Source organism: Triturus cristatus, chromosome 3_1 (genome assembly GCF_964204655.1).
Source record: "Triturus cristatus chromosome 3_1, aTriCri1.1, whole genome shotgun sequence".
In the NCBI taxonomy this organism is placed as follows: domain Eukaryota; kingdom Metazoa; phylum Chordata; class Amphibia; order Caudata; family Salamandridae; genus Triturus; species Triturus cristatus.
Genome location: NC_140583.1, coordinates 1,043,768,127 through 1,043,792,361, shown reverse-complemented (window position 1 = coordinate 1,043,792,361; position 24,235 = coordinate 1,043,768,127). Strand labels below are relative to the sequence as shown.

Genomic DNA, 24,235 nt, shown 5'->3' with positions numbered 1-24,235 from the left:
CTCCAGTTATAAATGAAAAGGATACTGCAAGCATGTCACCTCAAAGTTCTCAGATCATATAAAGGCACTTGGCCAGTGGCCGCATGGCTTTATAAGGCCACTGAACATCTGTGACCTGCGATAACCTTACATTGCACAGTTGGGGTTACTTTATCCCATATAATACTGCTGGAAAATTTGGAAAGGGTGAAGTCTCTCAGCTTACTCCCTTTGATCCGAGTCTGTCTGATACAGTTCTCTTTGTCCTTACTCCTTCAAGACAGAGGATAGCGATGCGGTAACAAGATGCATATCAATAAATGAAAAGCGCATACCATTTGAGAATCATTTAATAATTCATCCACACTATTTTTTCTCTATTTGCCTAGCTAGCAAATGTACATTGTACATACCCAGATGTCAAGCTGCGGTCCCTCATACTGCTGTCCTTCAAAAACTTCCGGAGCTGCATACGGGGGACTCCCGCACCACGTCGCCAGAGGTTCACCAGCTGTATAAAAGTTCCCAAATCCAAAATCTGTGGTGGAAGCGGAAAGAGAAAATATAGCTCAATTCTTTTTTTACAAAATAACCCATTTTCTCTTCATAAAGTTGATAATAAATTTTCCAAAGCAAGATAATGGAAACATAATTTTGGCAGTAAACAGATCCAAGTGTTAGAGAAAACTCCCTTATAATGTCCTAACTAGGAAGGGAGGGAAAAACGAGCAGGGCACGAAATTTCATATAATAAAATTAAGTCAGATGCTTCGTTTAACCGTTCATTATGAGTATATACATATAAAATATTCAACAGGTTAGAATATGGCAGTACCTCAAAGAGTGTAAGTGTCGGTGTTAAGTGCTGTATCAAAAAGGTAATCTTAACTTTATCATCTGTGATCAAGAAACGTTCAACCCACTCCACTACCTATGTGAAAAACTAATTGCAAAATGAAGGGAAAAAGTGAAAATAATGGGAACGCCCCGATTTATTTAAAAAGCAGCCAAAATGAGAAGTTTTGTAATTTGTGGTTTAAATATGCAATGTAGGAACCATTTCTTGGCCTTTTTGTTATTATTTATTGACCTAGAAGAGAGAACATTTCATTATAACAACCAGGGTAAAGCAATGCAATGGAACACTTTTTATAAATTCCAAGATTCCAACCACTGGTGGGAACAAATATGGTCCTGTAGCAAAAATATCAGGTTTGCAACCAAGAGAGAGCGTAATCACAACTCTTTCTCTGGATTTCTGTGCAAATTAATTTCCCACTTTCCACTACAGTTCAGTCATCGCCTAAATCTCAGAAAAGAGAGAAGCTAAATGGATATCCGGAGGTCTCTGCAGCAGGCATTTTACCCACCAAACTATCTCAATGGTATGGGCACTGGGTGCTTTCTCTGAGAAGGTGGCGGGAGTGGGCGTGAAGTGTGCAGACGGGAGGGCCACAAGGGTAGGTGAGATTGAAAACCGCACCGTTAGGGACTTGCAGGCAGAGTGCACTGAATTTTAGGTTTCAGAGGTGCTTACTTTGAAAATGTAAACAAGATGATATTGTTCTAAGGTTGAAAAATTAAAAGCAATAATATAAATGTGATAACATTAATTAATACAGAGCTAGTTCAGCATCGGCCACTCCTTGCATGAATACTTTTTTCAATTGCAGGCAACATATGGCAGCTTTTTAACACTGTAAGCACCAGTGTTCCTATTTAGCAACACGATCGTTCGCGTTTCTCGGACCAATAAAAGATTGCGTCGCAGCACTGGAATTCGAACTAGAACCGAAAGGTTATACTCCGATTTCGGCTACAGGTGCCTTAACCCATTGCTCTGCCTTGCACACTGAGCCGGCACAGGAACCATTGAATGTGTTGGTTTGGTGGGAGTGTCTGCTACCTGCAGGAGCTCACTTCGTGGCGTGCACTTTGAACATTCACTCACTCCGCCAACTTATTATTTTTTTGGATTTTTTTTTTTTTTTTTTTAAATCACATCACATGTACTCTTAACTGTGGGTTGAGTTAAAGTTATGATCGGTCGCTGTAATCAACAATAAAAAGACCTTTCTTTAACCACCAGCCACAGAAAGAGACAGAGTTTGCAGGCAGCAAACAAAAAGGCTTAAATAATCAATATGCCCCAAACTATACAGATATCTTTATCAGCTGTTGACATTAAAGAATGTGAACTCCAGCAGGTTGTTTGCTTAGTGGTTAGCCTTCACAGCTTCAGGGACAAGCTGGCCGTCTGCAACTGCTGCAGGTACCGAGCATTGCTCTGCCAGAGGGCAGCCGGGTGTGCAGTTCAGGAATGCAAAAACTCACTTAAAACCTTCAACAGACTCCCAAGAATATTACACTTATATTTGCAAATATCCATGCATATGTACAGATAGATACATACCCCAAAAAAAAATCATCAGTGATGTCATGAGTGAGGCCACTGACCATGTCATGAGTGATGTAATATGTGACTTCATGAGCAGTGGATTGCGGGCGCGCGAGTTATAGTTATCTGAACTAACTATAACGGGGGAATTTCATTGGTTTTTTACGAGTGAAATGTCCACCTAACTACAACATGTGTGAAACCTATGGTTTTTAAAGTGAATTTGCAAGGTTTTTTAAATGCTAATTCCTAACTATAACGTGTGTGAAACCTATGGTTTTTTAAGTGAATTTGTACGTTTTTTTAAATGCTAAGTTATGTATGTATTATATTTTAAGGTTTTTCACCGTGCGCGCACCCCGCGATTTAAAAAAAAATGCTTTTTTCACCCTTCGGGGTCCTTCAGGGACTCCCTGACAAAGACTAGGGGGTCAGGAACTCTCTACCCTGCCCCCTTTTCACGTTTGCCACCTCTCTTTTTCAGTGAAGCACCCAAAACAAACAAAATGGCGGCCGACACTTCCCGATTTCGACCGATTCGAACGTTGACTGACATGTAACCACCAATCAGAATTACGCTTGCACATGTAAGGGTGTGCGCACGGTGCGCGGCTATAGATATTTATGTACTTTTAACTGCAATTTTCTCAGGAACTACTGAACAGATTGACTCCATATATGCAAAAGGCACATGCCTGACCTGAGGACTACCTCTCTGCCAAATTTCAAGTAATTCTGTTCAGCCGTTCGGGCTGTACCTTCGACTAAAGGTCCTATGGGAAAATGCATGGAGAAAACGCGTTTTGGGACACTTTTTTCCTCGGCCCCCGCTTGAGGAATCACCCCGAGACTTTCAGGGTAGGAGCTGAGCGGAGCACCCCATTAGTTTTGAAAATTTCGCGAGGATTCATCAACCGGCGCCAAAGTTATTCAAAATAGAATTTTGAGATTTCCTATGGAAACTCGGTCCTAACTATAACTATCTACTGGCGACCGCCAGTAGATAATATATATCACTGAAAAAAATAAAAAGGTTACAGCAGAGGTCTTCAAACTTTTTGCTTGGAGCACCCTCCCCCAAGCAAAATCTTTTGAAGTTGGGCCCCCCTTCAAAACTATAGAGCAAGGATTTGGAGGGGATTGAATAATCACAGGGAACGGGGATCATGAGATTATTTCAGGGATGTTTTTCTGTAGCTCGTAATCCAGGCTAAATGTGGCACATAAAAAACAGGATCAGAATTGACCAAAAACACTACAGCCCATAGTTGGGGTGCTGTGGCCCCAATGCACTCCAGCACGAATGATGGCTGTAGCCCTAAGCAGCAAGCTATCTCCTCTTCTTTTCATTCCTTCTCTGCCATGTCTGACCATCGCTTCAATCACGAAACATGTCCGCTCTGTTTCTGAAAGAAAATGAGCTACTGCATGCTGTACCCCTTTTTAGCGCCATGTCCGCCATCTGATCTAATGCTAGCAAGGAAAATGAGCCCCCATGCCCACTTTTTATTGTAAAGCATTCACAAATGTGAAGCAGTGGGACCCTGAGCAAAAGTGTCACTGCACCGCTTTCATTAATGATAGGTGCTGTTGCCCCTGACTTTTGTTAACATGGGCTTTCCATCTCACACCATCTCTCTCCCTCCCATTTCTCCACAACCTCCCCCCTCATCTCCCAGTGCCCAAATCAAGGTGTCTCCTCTGCTTCATTTTTTCCCCTCCCTTGGGCCATTGCTCCAAGGTTCAAAAAACACTGGCACAGCAAGTATGCCCTGCAACTGCAGCACCAATGATACCTACAGTTCTGCTAAGCAGGCTGTCTACTCTGCCCACTCAAAAGGGCTGTTACTTCTAGGCCAGATGCCCAAAGCAAACTTTTTGCTGCTGTGTGTAAAAACCAACAACAAAAAAGCACATTTAGCCCCCCTCCTCCCCAGTTTCTTGGGCCCTGTTCCATGCGGAACAATGACCTGGGCCCTAATGCTTGAAAGGAAAATTCCCCCATGTTCTTTTTCATAGTAAGCCTGCCTTAACTGGGGTCCAATGCCCACTCACAGAGGGTGTGGGCTAAGTGTGGGGTGTCCTGTACTGTGAAATGGATAGTAAGGAACTAAAGAAAAGAAAGATTCCTTCTCACCAAGGTGCCTGGTACCTGAAAGAAATGTAAATGTGTGCAATGGTTTATCACCAAATATAAAGGCTGCTTTGGAGCCAGTGTAGCTTTTAATTAACAGAGTCACTCGACTTCATGGTGACAAATAAATATTCTTCAAGAGAGGTGTAATATACCTGTAAGTTGAAAGGAGTGCACCCTTTCAATGGACGCCTATAAAACAATTTACATTACTAAAATGTCTATTTTTAAAGCCTTTTTTTTTTTTTTTTTTTTTTTTTTTTTTAGAGTTTCATATAGCGCGAACTAGACTCAACACATCGGGTATCAGAGCGCTTTACACGAGCACCAGTTGCGGTACAGATGAACAGATTCACTTTTTTTTTGTTAGGCAAGGGGAGATTAAGTGATTTGCCCAGAATCACACGATGTTGAGCATCGTTGCCGAGACTCGAAGCCGGTTCCCCAGCTTTGAGGTCAACTGCTCTAGCCATAAGACTACATCCTCTCCCCAACTTGTTTCTTAAGCAATATTTCGCAGTAGCCTGTTTTATACACTGCAATACAATTTTAAAATAATGTGTAATTCACAGTGCTTTCTGTCACAGACTGGGACTCATAGCACTATAAAGAAGTCACTATTCCTCACTGCACCATTCAGGATTTAATTCTGTGACTCTGGTTACACAAGAAGGCATCTGCAGTGATCACATTAGCCAAATGAGGTTTCATTATGTGAAAGAATATCTTTCTCTTTGATTAGTTTAACTTGCATTTATTTTTCATTCGAAGTGTGTGCATGTCTTTATATGCAATTACTTGAATGCGAACAAAAAACAATAAAATGCCAAATCTTTTCTTCTTTTTAGCCAATGTCTTTGACCAGGACTTAACACGCATTGACCCTGCTCAATGTCACTCAGTAGTAACCGTCCTCACACGTTTTTGTATGGGCTTTAACTGCTGCATGTAAATGAAGGCACCGAGAAAGGTGCCTTTCGTGCTTCCAGGCTATCTTCATTTACATGCAATTGCAAACCTATTTGCGACCCCCTAGGAATACATCCGAGGCCCTCAAGGGGGTCGCGCCCCACATTTTAAAGACCTCTGGGTTACAGGAACATTATAATTAGGTGCAAATTTTACTAATACAAAACAAGTGAAATTCAGCAGTTATAGTTACCTGACCTAACTATATTTTATGCCCACGCAATGCACTGCTTATGACCTCACATATTACATCACTCATTATATTGTCAGTGACATCACTGATGTATCTCAAATCACATCACTGATGACCTCATCCACAGAACCACTTGCACACCCATTCACATCCCTATACAATCTCACATACACCCACTCCCATACAACCATTCACAGACTCATACAAGTACTCACACACCCACTCACTGATTCATAGCCACTCATACATCCACTAACTCATACAGTCACTCACCTAACCACCAACTCACCCACACAGCTACTCACACACCTACTCACTTACTCATACAGATATTAACAGAAAATCTTGAACCTGACAAATCCAGCCCAATCAGGCTACAAGTGAGAATTTCAACAGCAATTACAACTTGGACCTCAATGAAACATATTAGCACAAAGTCTAACTTACAGCAGAAGATAATACAGTTTACCCCCGGGCAGCTGAATGCATGGCTTTTCATTAATTTTACAATTAATGAAAACATCCTACAGCAGAAATAAACAAACACTGGAAAAGCAAATAGGTCTCGGAATTGAAAACTATTATTTAGGCCACTTCTTTTGTCAGATAGCCTCTGTTGATGCATGCGCATCCACAGCAGCATCGCTGAAGGGACTTGTTAAAACATTGCAAATGCATTCAAAGATGGCCTTCATGGATGCGCACACATCCACAGCTGGGGGAGAGGGTGACTAGTGTGGAAGGGCAGAGGGCAATGGTAGATAAAGCAAGGGTGATATTTAAAAAAAAAAAAAGTGTGATGCATGATCTGCGATTGAGGGGTTTAAAGCAACATGGAGAAGTGGGTAGCTCCCTGGGGCAAGACACAGCACATGGGACAGAAAGCAACAAAACACATGCACTTCCAAGGAGTTCTTAAAGGTAAAGAAAAAAAGGTTCAACATCAGCAGTGTAAGGATCCATGTCAACCAATCAGAAGATTGTGAGATCAAAATGCACTTGGGCAAGACAAACATAAAAACAGGGAGAAAGGGCATCAATTCAAGATGTGACAACAAAGATGGATAACAAAGCCATGGTGAGCAAGGGGCTGAACAAACCATCTTTAAGCATATTGGAAACAATAGGTCCAGCTGAAGATTTCTCTGGTTGCGACCAAAAAAAGAACATCTATGCATCCAATTAAACACATTTGAAATTATGACATGAACGTACAATTACATCAAAAATACCAGATAACAAAAAATAACTTCTGCAAAATGATTGGGGGCAGCAGGACAAAAAACACACTCTAGTGAACATGAAAATGAAGTCTGGGCGGTGAACTCCACTCCGCTTTTGGAGTTCAGAGTTTTCCGCACTTCGAGTTAGGCGAAGCTCGGGGAGTTCCGAAAATCTCTGCTAAGCGGAGCGGAGCGGAGTTTTTTCCCTCGCTCGCCAACATTCAATTGGCGAGCGAGGAAAATCCACCTCCCGGCGAGATTTTTCCTCATTCGTGCTCCTCAACGTCAAGTTGGAGAACGCCAACGAGGTAAATCAACCTCCCAGCGAGATTTCTCAACACGTGTGGTCGGATTTCTCAATACGGGTGGCCGCGTATGCTGGCACCGCTCACGCTGAGAAACCGTGTGTTCACGTTGAGAAAGCTGCAGCTCGAGTAGAAAATCTAATTGAGCGGCAGAAAGAAAGCAGCGCCCATGTGCTCTGTGCATTGTGCCGTTCGCGATAATTTCACAGTGCAGACAAACACTCGGCACTGAAAATTACTGCAAACGGCATCTTTCTAACACACTCTGCCGCTTGCAGAGCTCCACGTAGAGCGACAGTGGTTTTTTTTTTTTTGCACTTTGTGGAGCTCGGCATAGCGGAACTCCGCCCAGGCTTAATGAAAACCTGCTGTTAGAGTTTGTAAATTGTGTGATGCCCAAGAATGTTTCGCTGGCTTCGAGCAATTTTGCAATGGCTTTGGCAGAAAGCAAAAGGTATTTTTTGTACCAGTAAGTCAGTATAAAAGTTAGTGTAGAAGTTAGTTCATAGTTTGACACTATGGAAAAATTGCTCAGCAGTAGTTGTCCCCTGTCTGGCACCATGTTGCTCATTGCAATCGCTAAATGGCCTGTTTTCGGTATAATTTATGTGATGTGCTCCCAGAATAATTTTTTGCAGTAAGGTGACAATTTCTGTAAAAATTGAAACATTCATATAGCACTCTTGAAAAAACAGAGAAAATTACAAAACACAGCAACACGGCGAAGAACTTTCTAGCCTCTAAAAAGATAGTGACTCTCGTTAAAATATACAGATTAAATGCTTGCTTCTCTCCTACTATGCAAGAGTACATCAGAAACCTGCACACTTAATATATATCCCTACAGATTCCAATATTATCAATGAAAAAAGAACTCGTATTGAATCAAACACTAGCTAATGTGATAACACCGGCTACTATAAGGTGCTGTCAGTGTTTACATAACAGTATGAGAGAAGGGACAAAGAATAGCTCATGGTGGGTGGTGACTGTATAGATATGGGGTTGCGGGGGGGATCCATGACACTAGACATCCCCAGACCTATACAATGGCAGTAGTCGGTTGTGGTGATCAGAAGTGGTTTGGGAGCAGGTACCAGAACCTCACATTGGCCACAGACCCTTTCACCGTTGGAAAATACTGGATACATCACCTGTTTCAACTGCTGTGCCATTTATAACTAAATAATACACTCTTATTAAAGCAGTGCACCCCCACTTAGCTCACTTGGACATTTTTGGGCACAACATGGCACTTACTTCTAACAGCTCCAATAATCCATAAAAGTGAATTTCATCCAAGCTAAAAAGGGTCACATCTCTATCCATCATGCACCACGTGTACAGCTTCCAAAAGTGCATGTAAGAACACTGGCCAAGCACAGACATCTTATAGTAGGGCACGATCCCTCTCACAACCCCATTGTCATCCAAAGCCCGCCAAACATGATCCTTAAACAGATTAACACACTGCCTCAATAGTCAATTAACTAGGATTCTAACAAAGGCTTGCATCTACCTCCCGGGCACGGGGAATGCAGCCCGTCTGACCAGTTTCATAAGAGAGTTTGTACAGCAGTCCACTCTCTCCCGCCAACCTTCAATTCTTAAATGCTGACACAGTCACATTCACCAGAGAGCCATCGACGTTTATTCCAGTCACTGCACACACATCTCCTCAGACTTTACCAGACTCCGATCTGTACCGGAAATCAGAAGCACTAGGACAGTCACTGATGGACTATGGGAAAGTGCGTGATGCTATACTAATATCAGATTATGCACTATAGAAAATCCAAACAATAATAGCAGTTTAGATATATCTATAGATGTCTGAAAAAACAAACAAACAAAAAAAAAAAACAGGTCGTAACTGGAAAGACAAGTCCAAGGGGAAATACTAATAACCCAGTCGAGCAATGATGGAGATTTGAACCTTGCTGAAAAAGGGAAATGAAACCTCGCAGTCCGGGACCTATCCATGCATATCTGAAGGTTTGTTGCAGGTGTATAAAAACCCTGCTTACGCAGTTTAGCAGACTGAGCTTTCCCCTCTGCAGGCAGTCTCGCGCCTGGTCTCTGGGTGTGAGATCCCATTGGCAGAGTCCTGCGCATGCCGACTCAAGAGTAGAGTAAACTAGGAAATCTGCACGCGCCATAGCCGAGGAACCGCGACAGCAAGAGCCAGGGAAGATAAGACAATGACGCGGCGGTCACGTGGCATAGTGTGATATCCAGCACCGAAACTGCAGCTGCTAAGGTCACCAAAATAGGAGCGGAAGAAACGTAAATCAACGGCTGCACTCCCGGAAGTCCTAGCTTCCTGTGATTATTGCAGCGTCGATAAGAAGATGGAGATAGAATTATGAAATTCCAAGAGATGGGATCAGCGACGGTGAGACCCATAAAGTGTTTTGTAATATGTACCTCCAACCTTGTGCGTCCAGACAGTACTTGCATATGGAGCAAGAGATTTCAACAGACATTGCAGTGCTTGGTGATTTGATTCAAGGTAGTGGGAATTCAATTTAGGATATGGGGCCAGATGTACAAAGCTACTTTTGGTCGCAAACGGCCCGATTCTGCAAACGATAAAGGGCTTTTAAAAAATGCACCAAACCTTATTTGCGAATTGGTGACCTATTACCGAATCGCAAATAGGGTTTGCGATTCACTATTAGGAAGGGGCATGTTTAGGGCATCCCTCCCTAATAAAAATGCAGTCGCACAACGGTTGCATTTTACCACCTACTTCAAGTAGGTGGTAACCCAGTCGCAATTGGGAGTGGGTTCCCAAGGAACCCCTTTCCCTTTGTGAATGTTTGTAAAAACATTTACTTAAGAGCAGGGAGTGATCCCACGGCCCACTGCCTGCTCTTAAAAAATTAAAAGAAAACTTGGCCAGCAGGCCAACATACCTCTAATTTTTGCGAGTCCCATTGGGTCGAATAAAACAAAACCCACCTCATGAATATTAAAGGGGCAGGTCTATTTGCGACACATTGGGACATGCAATATGTATGAAACACACATTTGTACAAGGGTGTTTGTGATTACCAAATAGTGAATTGCAAAAATGTGCTTTTTGGTAAATGCAAAACCTTCCCTCCCTACGTACATCTGGCCCATGGTTCCTGGAATCGCAGCTCAGAAGAATTTCTACACAGTTTTTAGCTTTGGTATACGGAAAGACATGCATAATAGCTCCTGGACAATCAAAGCTCTAACTTATTACAGTCAAGTAGTGACATCTCTAGTTATATGTAATAAAAATGATGTAGCTGCTCAGAAATAGTAACAGGTGAGTCATGTCTCACAAAGCCTGCTGCCTGCAGCAAAGGTGAAGGCAGGCCACAGAGCATAATTATAGCTGCAATTTAAACAAGGAAAATAAGTGCTGGCTTTTCCTTTTTGTGACTGTCTAATATCTTTTTGCAACAAATTACAATCTTCTTTTTGGTGTATTAAATTTAACACTATAGATTCTGCTTTTATTTTTCAAATCTACCACCATACATTCAAGCTCTCAGTCTCCAGGTGCGCTACTCTTGCAGGTGATGCTCAGTCCTCACTCACTCCGATTGAAGTGATACTGTATTCTGCAGTCAGACCGGTAACTTCCATGGCATAAACTTAAACACTCCATGACTTCAGTCAAAAACCTTTATTCGATTCCAGATGAATCATAAAAGTTCACAAGGAAGACAAACAATCATAAAATAAGACAATATTTACAAAAAGAGCATAAAAAAATATCTTCGGAGACAGTTAAACACCTAATGACTTAATTGGCTACCATCGACACTAGGGTCAAATTCAACGGCGCAACCTCATAAACAGTCCCTAACACCAGAACAAGCTTTCATATTTGTTCGAGCTGCAGTCTCTTTTGGGCACCAAAGAGGCCTTAGAAGCAGAAATTCCTTGTAACTTGAGGAAACAAGATTCTGAACATATATTGCTCACAAGCACTCTTTCACCACAACTTTTGTATGGAATTCCAACCTCTCAGTTCCACAAAGGCCTTAAAAACCACAATTTTCACTTCTTAAGCTAATCCCCTCCTGAAAAACATCAGTCTATATTTTAAAATGTTTGATATTACATGAGGTTCTCCTCACTTTCCTTTGTATGTTGGACATCATCTGTGCTCTAAGTTGTGTTGTCTCTCCTGATTATTGTAATGAATTCCAATCAGGTATCTGTAAAGTGCCTGGAACCTACTTATACAAGAGCGCTATTAAAAAAAAAAAAAAAATGCAGGATACTCATTAAATCAACTTATAACTTCACAATTAGAACTCTCATGACAAGATATGCCTTGTATTTCCAGCTTAGTATGATCACTCCCAGTAAGAATATATTTTCCAGATTGAAATCTAATATTTTAGAGTCAACTCATGCTAACATATACATAGGTTCCAATGTTAGTTTTCGGATTCCAAAGTAGCCTCAAAATCCAAAAGTAAAATTCCAAACGTAAACCTTTCATTCCGATTATAACTATTATTTCAAATGAGAATTCTCATCCCAGAATCCACCACCCTTCTTTCTTTCAAAGTACAGCCCTCTTTAACAACCTAAAATGACAAAAAAGAGCCCTTGTACTACTACGCAACTATCATCCTATGAATGCAAGCACTACAAATTGAGTACCACTGCACTATTTTGAAATTGACAGATGGTTGGTGGGCTGAGGCATTTAGGCCTCAATGAAAACTGCCATTAATTTATAAGGCTTAGTTTTCAACAAAATGGTTAACTCTGCATGAATAGGTTTATGCTAGCATTTGGAGTTTAGTTGCACATTTTTTGACTCCTCAAAAACTTCTTCAGCAGTGAGAGGCCACCGTAAAAGTCGCAGCATTCCAGAAAGACTAAACTGGGGAACGTTTTACACAAGCCTACATACTTACTAAAAGTGCATTCCTTAACTTTATTCTCTGTTTTCGCCCGAGGGAAAATATTCTTACCCGTGGCGCAACCTCTCCCCACACCATTTTCGAGAGTTTCCCCCCCCTGATTCCACACGAGCAAGTGATTAATTTCTGGCTTCGAAGGACTTTTAATCTCTAACCATATCGGTTCGTGTAGGAATGGGATGTGAACATGTCTGCCCATCCATGCAAGCTCAAAGCTTGGATGGCATCGTTGCCCCAATACATCCTCTGCTCACTGCTGAATGCAGATGTACTCCTTTGTAACACTACCCCATATTGGTATATTCATTTATGTGAATGCACCAGTTAACAAGCGTCAATTCAGTGTTTGCGAATTCCAAATGTTAATGGAGATTCGTGCGTGCGGAGTTGGACGTGGACACACATCACTTTGTCAATCTTGCCTGTATAGTTTGGAAGAGTCTCGCAACTCTTTTGGATAAATGACCAAAATTAAATCACTAGGGACTTACTTCTACCAGGGTTTGAGTATTGCAACAATATCTAGAAACAAATAGAGAAATTCGGAAGTTCTGATGAAGACAAAATTGATAGTTCGACCTTACTGAAATCACACTGGACATAACGAGCTCCAATGGCTGGGTTGGAAATAAGGATTACCAGTGACAATATTATCTGTAACCTACAAAGCCAGGATACCTATAGAAGGAGCTTCCACAGTGTACAACGATGGCCGCAACCTTTCATCTGGTGCTGCCAAGTTGAGCATCAAAGTATGGTTTAACCAAATGCAGCTAAGAAAGAAGCCCTAAATTGCAACTATCGCAAGGAGGCGTGGCCGCGGTTGTACTTGAGATAAGCATGGAGTGTGATGACATCAACATTCCTATGATGTCAGAGTGTTGAGCTGGCTGACTAAAAAGCATCTCCACTTTCTGGTCTGCGACATAATAAAGAATGTATAAAAATGTAGGTATAATAAAAATAGAATGCATACAAATTTCAACATGAGGATTGCCCAACAGTCATTTCACCGTACCGAAGTTCTCCGGACTCTATTTTCATACGATCTCCTAATTGCGCTCTGCTCAGGGCCAAACGAACCTCTGCCATCACCACCTCCTTCGCCCTGTTTCTGCAAGAAGTCCCTTCTTGAATTCCTCTTATTCTGCATTAGACAAACAACTGCACTACTACCTTCATCATCTTCGCCAAACATTTCTTCAAGAACACCACCTTTCTGATAAATCGCCCCTCTCCTCCTATTCCACCTTTGGCCATTCTCCAGCTTCACACAACTACCCTTAACAGCGGAAACCCTACAAGGACCTTTACATTTAGAGAAAAACACTAGATATCCTTCCAGGTTTCACCTATACTCAACCACCAATGGACACCCAACAGTCTTTAGTCTTACACACCTGGCCATGACCCACCATTGTGCTGCCCAACATGGATAAATTATTTAGCCAGCCTGGCGTCAATTTGGTAAAACCTCTCCCTCGCACGAATGGAGGGAGCAGAAAAAACGACACTAAGAAAGAGCCAGATTCAGCTGCTGTGAAAATGGGGACCATTTCTGGGTGTGGGGGGTGGGGACTGGAACCAGTGGTTATATGAAGGAAATGAAACCAGCCACAGCACCAATGGAACCGGACCAGAACCTGGCAAAAAGGGGTCCAGTTGCAACCCCCGGGATCAAGGGACCATCAACTGCTAATGATAGGAAGGTACCTGGACCAAGCCATCATTTAGGGGGGCCCATCAACTGCTAGTGGTAGGAAGGTACCTGGACCAACCCATCATTTGGGGAGGGGGGGCAGTAACTGCAAGTGGTAAGAAGGTACCTGGACCAACCCATCATTTAGGGGGGGGGAGCAGCAACTGCTAGTGGTAGGAAGGTACCTGGACCAACCCATCATTTAGGGGGGGCGCAGCAACTGCTAGTGGTAAGAAGGTACCTGGACCAACCCATCATTTAGGGGGGGGAGCAGCAACTGCTAGTGGTAGGAAGGTACCTGGACCAACCCATCATTTAGGGGGGGGGGGCAGCAACTGCTAGTGGTAAGAAGGTACCTGGACCAACCCATCATTTGGGGAGGGGGGCCAGCAACTGCCAGTGTTAAGAAGGTACCAGGACCAACCCATCATTTAGGGGGGGGAGCAGCAACTGGTAGTGGTAAGAAGGTACCTGGACCAACCCATCATTTAGGAAGGCACTAGATATACGAGACTGGTTGTCTTTGAAGGAGGGGAGGACACCTTTATTGAGCGGATTGTAAAGGCAGTGCTTTACAACCCCCAAAGAGGCCATCTTTCGCATAATGGAGGTATGCTTTATATTAAAGTGACAGTAATAGAACATTATCCTGAAATGTCCCGACTCGTGAGTTTTAACACATTCAAGCATGTGATCAAAGGTGGATGCAGTAAGCACAGTGATGGGAGCGGAATGCAAGGGAATGTGATGTCACAATCCTTTTATATCCTCTCTACATGAGAGATTCTAGTTGACAAGCCCTTTAGGGGAAGCCTAGTCCTATGTTTACAACATAACAATACGCTGCCATGGCAATAGTGGTGATGTCACCTCTCGATTTCAGTGCTGTAAAAAAAAAAAGCGAGAGCTCTGGCATAAAGAGCAGAAGATTATCAAGGCTAAAGAACACAAAGTTCCAATAATCAGTCAAAGGCAGAACGCTTGTACAGTGATTTATTTAAAAACAACGAGTGGTTTGGATTAAGAGCCAAGTGGGTTTCTTCTCGTGCTTTTTGTAGCTTCCTGTTTGCTGTGTTTCTTATTTTTGATGTCAATTCAAATCACAAAAAGTTTGGAAAAACAATGCAAAAAAGGGTGTGGCAAGAGTAAGGGGTTTAAAAAAATATGTTGGAGGAAATTGAAGCCTACCCATTACAAGAAAGGATTAAAAATTAGTTATTGTTGGCTTTGATAATTCCAATTACTGTCGTTTTTCCACACACCTCTCTTTCAGGGAATATACAGAAACCAACAAACATTTTTGGTCGAATACCAACGAGTATCTTTTTTCTATTTACTTTTGGTGATGAAAGATATATTTTTAGTTCTTATGAATCAGTCCGTCCATGCTAACGGACTGACAGTCAAAGGGAGTGATATTAATATTGAGTTTATTATAGCAGCGATTTTTAACCCGGGCTCTGCAACACCTCCTCAGCGGGGCCACAACACATTAGAAAATTAATATTAGATTTATAAAGTGAACGGGGAAAAAAAAATGTAACATGCTAAAGCACTGTGCAAATGTGTAGGAATTTGAAAATGTAGGCTAAAAATGAAGCCGTTATCCCTATCTTGATTTGTGGAAGCAGCAAGCGTACAGGAAACAGAATCAAGTACAGACGGTTGGTGGCCTCAATGGAAGCGCTGGCACACGCTCACTAAGAAAAGCGCGCGCTAGGAGGAAAACAACAAAGTGATATGCTAGAATCCAGCATATTGCTTCGACTTTTACAAAAAAAAAAAACATTTTGAAAGGCTCCAGACGTCACATTAAAATGTCGATGTTTGCATTTTTGTGTGCGTTAATTAATCGAAATATTTCATAATTCTGTACTTGTTTGGTCTATCTTTGTTTTATAATTTGATGTATTTTCTTTTGAGGCTCAAATCGTAGAAATCGCTTAGGTTGGGATCCCCGGCTTCCAGGTACTGATTCAGCGAAGGTCCGCAGAACTCAAAAGGTTAGGAACCACTGTAATATACTCCTACAGCTTCTAACTTCTAAGCACTAGATAAAGCTATTACTCAACTCATTTCATCACACCTCAGAAGGATGAGTAGCTGAATACAACTGCTGAGATTTGAATTGGTGGCCTGCAGTTTCGCACAAAGAGCTAAGTTTTTAACACTCAACCCAATATGCTTGTACATGCCTCCTCACAAGCCGAGTTTTCTAAATAAAAAGGAACAAATGGCCACTTTAGTTTTTTATTGATCTGTGCTTATTACAATTTCCCGAAGTAACGCACGAAGGATTACAACGGAAGGGTTCGAAACAAACAATGTTGAGTTATTCCTTTTAGTGGAAAGGATTACGGGTGGTACTGTTCCTACTCTACTCTGTTTGACTCTGTCTTTCTCATGTGGAAGACCTTTTGCCTGTTTTCGTTTCTGCAAAAGTAAGTTTGTGACTGTTTTACTCTTCTGCACAGGCAGTCTGCCTGTTTCCTCCTCTGCGGGGAGCAGTTTGCCTCCGGTTTCCACCTCTACATGGGACTTTTTTTGTTTTCCTCTTTGGCAGAAGGCATTTTGACAATGGAGCCTGAAATGCAGGAGTCCGTATATCTTTATTTTAACACTCCGAAGAATGTAATTTTGGCTCTGCAGAAGCCCTCTGGTCTCTGCTTCTGTCCTCCGGGTCGAGTAGGGTGACAGGGCTGCGCCTGCTGCTGGTGTGAAAGGCTCATCTTGTGAAAGTCAGCAGGGTGGCACCCAGTCCCCAGGCTGGCACCCAATCGCTGGCACCCAGTCACCAGGCTGCTGATCTAGCCCTGCCTCTCCTTCCTGTTGCTCAGACGCATGTGATTGCTGTGTGGCACTGGGCCAGCAGGCTGTGGCCTAAGAAAGAGCGCCTCATAGGTTTCTGCACAGAGGGCCAAACTCAAAACACATCACTGCCCAAGCTGAACGACAATATCTAATGCGAACCACATGTTCTGCCTGAAGACCCCATGCCACAGGTGTGGGGGCATGCTCCAAACAAAGATTCTTTTTACAAACCATGGTAATTCGCACTTTAAAGGGGCTTGAGCAATTCAAATGAATTAAGAGAACAACTCCCTGAATACCACAGATTTCATGTTGGGAGCCCAGGACTGCAACATGATGTGCCCACGGACATGGAACCACCAGGCAGTTCTAAATCTTTGCAGCACGTACTACTCTCTGAATGGTGACTCAGCAGTTAAATAAATGCGAGGCCACTGGAATTATGCGATTGAGCGGCCATGACGTTTTTCACATTATTGTAGAATTGCCACATTTACCGCATAATCCATAATCTGCGGCATAATATGGAGATTTTACACCCCCCCCCTCCAAAAAACTGTTTCTAGCTCAAACGGTTCAAAAGTTACTAAAAATGCAGCTGCACGTGTTACCACGAAGTGGAAGGCCCTTTACAAAGGTTAACTGGTCAACTTTCTATTCCTTATGGCTTTATTTGGGTATTAAATGAGGTGCAACCAATGCCCAGACAGTGTTAAGTGTAAAAGTGACAAAATAAAGAAGAAATATCATGAAATGTGCCGCAATATGCCGCATTATTTGCCTTTTCTTGCTGCATAATTTATTCAACACTACCGCATAATTTGGCCCTTCCCTGTCACATAATGTCAGTGCCCCTGAATAATAGCTCTTAAAACTACCCAATTCAATGGTACCCATTCCACCAGAATCTAAAGGATGAAAAGCAGAGGAATCATTTGAGACTCTAACCTGCTTCCTACGGGCCAAGCGCAGGACGTGCATTGACCCATCGAGCAATCTTTCTATCTATGTTGCCAGCTACGTGGTTTGATGACACTGAATGCGTTTGTAGCAAGACTTGGGCAGGATTACAAGACTTCTGTCAGGCAGCAGGCGTGCAGCGAGAAGGTTGAGCTGGTGGTGCAAGTGCTGCTCACCAAGCCCACCATGTCTACTTAAACCACCAGCCCTCGACCCTTTACTCTGTTATGTATTGGCTCCATGACTCATTTGGGGAATGGAATGCATCCCCATGACGTCAGTACGTTACTAACGTCATTCTGGTTGTATATTTTCCTGGATGAGCCAGAAAGGACTTGCTGCCGATTTCATTTCTCCCTCTATTTTGTGAATAGATGGATCTACATTCCCACTAATCGTGGAGGAGAAATGGTGAAGTGGCTATGAGCCCAGGTTGACTGAGTACCAGTCCCGGCTTCCCCGCTTAGCCAATGAGTGTGATCCTGGACAAATTACTTGTTATGACAGTGCTCTATGCCCCAAATGGGCTAACAATGGGGACGATAAAAAATGCTTGCCAAAAGCATTATTAATACAAGCATTGACAACTCCAATAGGTCTGACTTTAGCAATATGGCTTTTAGTTTACCAATGCTTCTTTTGTTTAGTCATTGCTTTGATAAAACATTTAATTTTATTGGGGGTCATTCAGGCCCAAGCTAATATAAAACAACTGCCTAAATGCCAAGATATTTTTGGTCTCAGAACGTACACATTGCATAGAAGTCCTAGCAGTAACGGAACTATTTTGCACATGTGCTCCTTGGGAAATAGTAGGAAGCCACTACTTCTAGTTAAGTTAACCCATGGCTGAAGTGCACTGACCGACTGCCCATGGCATGGTCCATGGAGGAAAAATGAAAATGACGCAACAGGCCAGTGGAAGAAGAAGGCTGACTGAAAGCTCCTAACATTGAATTATAATTTTTGCTAATTTGAGTTAAATAAAAATGTCTTGACTAATGCCACACCTAAAAATAAAAGCAAAAAGAATAAGTGATGGACGGAATGCTGAACAATGCAAACCTGCACCCCCGCCTCCCCCCCAGTCAACAGATCTCGGTTGACTCCATCATCGATCTTTAGCTCACTTCGCCACCCCAGTTTGAACCCAGCCATATGCAAATCAGTCCTGACCCTGTGCCTCATGGGAACAATCCAGCCCGAACTGCCAAGCCAGGTCCTCCCTGGACCGGAAACAAGCATCCTGGGACCGGTTCCGGGGCATTACACCTCATCAGCCAGGCTAGCTTGAATCCAGTGGCAGAGTGAGCCCGGAACCAACGTCTGGGCATACTCGGCCAACTTAGGGCGAGAAAGCAAAAGAGACAATCCTTGGCAGTTCGGGCTGGACTCTTCCCATGCAGGGTCAAGACACATTTGCATATGGCTGGGTCCAAACTGGGGTGGCATGGTGAGCAAAAGAATGATGGATTTAACCCAGATCTCTTGACTGGGGGTGAATGTTTTGATTTGTTCTGCATTCTGTCCATCAATAGTTGTTTTTGCGACAGAATGCAGAACAAATCAAAACAATCACCCCCAGTCAAGAGATCTGGGTTAAATCCATCATTCTTTTGCTCACCATGCCACCCCAGTTTGGACCCAGCAATTTGCAAATGTGTCTTGACCCTGCATGGGAAGAGTCCAGCCCGAACTGCCAAGGATTGTGTCGTTTGCTTTCTCGCCCTAAGTTGGCAGAGTATGCCCAGATGTTGGTCCCGGGCTCACTGTGCCACTGGATTCAAGCTAGCCTGGCTGATGAGGTGCAATGCCCCGAAACCGGTCCCAGGATGCTAGTTTCTCGTGCAGGGTGGACCTGGCTTGGCAGTTCGGGCTGAACTGTTCCCATGAGGAGCAGGGTCAAGGCTGATTTGCATATGGCTAGGTCCAAACTGGGGTGGCGTGGTGAGCAGAAGAACGATGGATTTAACCCAGATCTCTTGAATAGGAGTAAAAGATTGATTTGCTCCGCATTCCGTCCATCATTTGTGTGTCTTTTGCTTTCTCACAACTAAAATTAAGCCTTAAAATTTTTTTTTTTCTTCAGATTTTGCATTGTGAAAAACATCCTACCCACAGACATCAAGGGCACAATAAAAAAAAAAGCATACTCCATTTGAAGCAGGAAGCTGAGAACAGGCATGGGGAAGACGTGGCGGATGTGTAAATAAATCTTTTCCAGTTGAAACCTTGCCATGGCTGTCAGACTCTAAAATAATATGGTAAGAGACGTGCTGTCGCTAGAGTCTGCATAATTACTTGGATTGAAACACTAATTTCTGCTAGCATGGCGCCTGACACAGCACCTCATGTGTGCAGTTAGCTTTCTTGTTGTTTTAGCTGGTGGTGGGGGGGTGACAGTGCATCAATTGCATCTGAGAGCATCCCTCATCAAGGGCCACGCTTGGAATGGTTTTGCTTCCCATTTTCAAAGTGCATGACTGTCCTTTAAACAAGGTATTTTGCAACATCGTGCACTCTAATGGTACACTTTAGGTATGATGTTACCAAGGACCTTTCAATTGAGCTAAAATTAGATGTATTTAAAATACTTAATTAAAGGGTCTTTCTGCCAGCCATCTTCCGCCATTGGTCTTTTGTGTCTGCCACATTTTCCTTCCGTCCATTACAGCACTTAACAGTAGACAGAGGGTCAGCCTAATCAAGCCATTGGCTAACTTCAGTGAGTGACACCATTTTGTTCTTTCACAAGGAGCACCTCTGCACACAAAGTTTTGTTTCATTGTCAGTGACTACTATGGTGAAGTGTGTTTTTTAGCTAAAAAAAAAAGCCATTTTTTCCATTTTGATAAAGACACTAGAGCTCCCCTCACACTAACAATTTGCACAAAAAAAGGAGAAAAAAAAATGCACCCAAAAAAAACAAACGATAACGTCAAAAAGCTGGCAGCCATAGCCAGACATACTGGGAGAATTGATGACCAACAAACCAATCTTTGTGCGCACAACTAATCAGTATACCCTAGTGCACCGAAAATTCCGGAATGTTCCATTGACGAATTTTCTATTATTTCTTGGAACATCGCAGGCTTAGACAGCCAACAAAATCACTCAGGGGACAAAATGTTAACTTTCATTAATGACGACTGTGTGGAATGTTTGCAATAAACATGGTACCCTCAAATTTAACAAGGCGGTAAATCAGCACAATGTGTACCCTGGGGGATGTACTTGCACCATAATCTCTGGGTAACTGTGCTGGTTGTTCGTTTAATAAAATCAATAAAATATGTTGTTAAAAAAAAAAAAAAAGAAATTTACAATACCACATTATTTTCATGAAACCCGGGGAAAAAAAGAATGACTCTGGGAGACCGAGTGGAAGGCTGGCAACATTGATCAGTAACAAACTTATGAAAAGTATCAAACTAAATAGTCTTCTGATTATATATTAGCAGTCTTATTAAAGTGCCATACTACTGCAAGGTTTCGGATTATAAACATCTATTTCCCCCCTTCATCTCCTAAAAACACAAACACAAATATCACGATGCACTAGAAGAGCTGGATTTATGAATGAGGAAGTATGGTCGGCTGTTTGCCATTATGACTGGGGACTTTCATCATTTTCTGCTTCCTCCAGCGTTTTATACCCCTTCCCCCGAGGACCCAGATTTAAATTAGATTATCCCCTTTCCTAAAACAATCCAACTTGGGAAATTTAAGGTCCCAAACATCCAAAACAGACTCGCTTATAATCTCCTGACAGACTCCGGCTATAGGGGACATTTCAGGGCCCAACTGCACATACCATCAACGATTACACCTTCGTTCTCTATTTCAAGTAACATTTCTGCAAGAGCTACGCTGTTATGGGGAGGTCAGAGAGTGACAATGACCAACAGAAGATCATTTTTTACATCAGACCAGCTGGAATCTAGGAAAATGGCAAACAGGAATTGTATGACAGCTGTCAACTGCAAGAAGCTTAAATGGAACGTTCATCTTAAAAATAAAGCATCAATTGTATGTGAAGTGCTGCATCCATTATGCTCATACTTCGAAAACTAACATTCCATTTTCGCGATTAGTAGTGACGGGCTCTGTACCTGGCAGCATATCATATACACCATCATTCTGGCTGTCTTGATCACAAAGTTATAGACGGGACGGAGAAACACTTTTCAGACTTCATTGCGAAGGAATTAAGCCACGTAAGAAGGATTCACTATAAGACGCTACAACATACCTTAAAACAATCTCCCTCGAAGAACCGTGACGCAATAATTAAAAACTTTAAGATCGCGTTTAAGGAAGATTACTACAGAAATAAAACCTGACAAACAAGAAAATGCTTGGGCCAAACCGATACTTGCCATCTTGTCGCGAAATGAAAAGGCATTTTGGACTCTGGGTCCTATGAGCGACCGAATGACCTGCTCAAATCAAACAATAAGTGGGCAACCTATATAAAGGGCCTATATAAATCAGCTCTCAATGGATTATATGAATTTTTAACTGACTGTATCACACTCAGCCATCACCAAGGAGAAAATAACAAAACGAATGAAAGGCTCTCGCCCTTCAAAAGCTGCAGGCCCAAACGGCATACCCAAAGATTTGGTCAAACTAGATGGGAGTTTCTGGAGTTCATTACTAGAACATCTATTCTTCAATGTCACCAGGACCGGCAAGACCCTACTTCATGGGCTCATCCTACCTATAAAAGGTATCCAAACAAGATCCAGCCAACTATAGATTAATTGTCCTTCTGGATTTTAAAGGGAAACTATTTGCCAAACACTTATTAGATAAGCTGGCAAATAGGGCTACGAAACAACAACATCTAATACCATTAACACAAACTGGATTCCACCCGGGCTGCTCAACTGTCAACATTGTGGCTTTGACTTTTCTTGTACAAAAAATCATTAAAAAACAAAACAATTCCTGCTTTGTGGATTATTCCACCACCTTTGACAAAGTGAATCGGCAAAGACTAAGGGCAAAGCTCAAGAAGTGGGGAATTGATCTATCCTTCTTCTATTTCCTTATCGAATTACATACCAATACATGGCTGTAGACTAGGATATCCACTGACAATGTTTTGACACCCAAATTCTGCACCGAGTCCCCTCATTACTCTCTTTGTAAATCGTTGATCTGGCTGACTCCCTTGATTCAGACCGTGGTATTCCACCCAAGCTGGGAGGCACAAAAAGATTACATTTGGCCTACGCTGACAACCTGGTGATACGGTCGCAAACCCCAAAAGGCCTCCAGTACCTACTAAATAGTCTAAACAGTTTAAATCTGGAAAATAGACTAATTGCCAACCGGTCCAAGAATATGATCTTTGGAAAGAAAACTAAATCCACATTGTGGGTCTTAGGAGATAGCTTGATGTAAACAGTCCATCAATGTTAATTTCTTGGAACTACATCCAACAGTAAGCTATCATGGACTAACCACCTATCCACAAGAAAGCTCAAGTCACCTACGATAACAAAATCTATTATAAGATTTTTTTAAATCTGTTCGGCAGCACAGCAATTAAACCATCACTGAACCTAATACCAGACTTATACCACAAGTACTTTATGCATCACTTGCGTTAAATAACAAGGCTATAGCCAGTCCCGATAAAACCTATATGCAATGTGTGCATAATCTTCTGCATCTCCGCACAGCCACTCCACACTGTCATCAGGCTCGAACTGAATTTAACATTGTTTAAGTCAATGCACTACAGAAGCAGTTTGAATTATTTTTGTGAAAGTGCAAGGGCAGATCCATTAACCTTAAAATCCTTACTCCATCAATAACTTTAAAAAAAGTCATATATGGATGTGGAACTGAATGTTATATCATCAGATACAGCTCTACAAATAAACAATTTCCCCGACCTAGAGTCGCTGGCAAAGTTCAACCGACCAGCCTGAAAAAGTCTACTCTGAGGAATTTTAACTGGTCGACAAAGGGATAACGGCTTGGCCAAGTCACAACAATATAAACATGTGGACTTAGTTTCTGATACCCTCACCTCACAGGGCCAATAATATCTAGGATCGAATCTGCCTGGCTATGTGAAAATGAAATTCCTAAGATTTAGACTGTTTTACATACGGATCTATGAATTTGAGGGGAAATAAACCCTATGTTTAAAGGAAAAACTGTGTGTGGACTCTGCGGACACACAAATTAAACCCTATTGTATATTATATGTATTTGCACCAAAATTTTGTATATAAGAAAAATTTACTTATGACCAGGGCACAAGTCCTAAAAAAAGAAGTGGGGGGACGCTGTCACCGGAAGTGACGTCACAACAGGAATCTCATGAAAAGAAGTGGGGGGACGCTGTCACCGGAAGTGACGTCACAACAGGAATCTCATAAGTATTCATATGCCTTTAGATGACGGGGCATTTCACAGCACTGCTACCCCTGGTCTGTTCCTCGATGTCCTTTGCAACCCCCCCTCCCCCCCACTCCCCCGAGGGGGTGCCCCAGTTGCACAACGAAGTGCTCAAAAGTGCACAAGATACAGAAGGACACACATTCCAAGCGTTAACCGCTAACGCCTGCTCGCTCCGCCTCCCAATCACTCCAGCCTGCACACACCACCGGTGCCTCTTAA

The 24,235-nt window shown here is 42.4% G+C and overlaps 1 protein-coding gene across 1 annotated transcript in view; it reads right to left on the bottom strand.

Annotated features, from left to right (window-relative positions):
- The window catches only part of SIK2 (salt inducible kinase 2), a 352,896-nt gene that overhangs the window by 74,038 nt on the left and 254,623 nt on the right, over positions 1-24,235 (bottom strand). Inside the window, exon 5 of the mRNA XM_085645799.1 lies at positions 393-517. Coding sequence (XP_085501925.1) covers positions 393-517 — 125 coding nt within the window. The remainder of the gene's footprint in view (positions 1-392; positions 518-24,235) is intronic.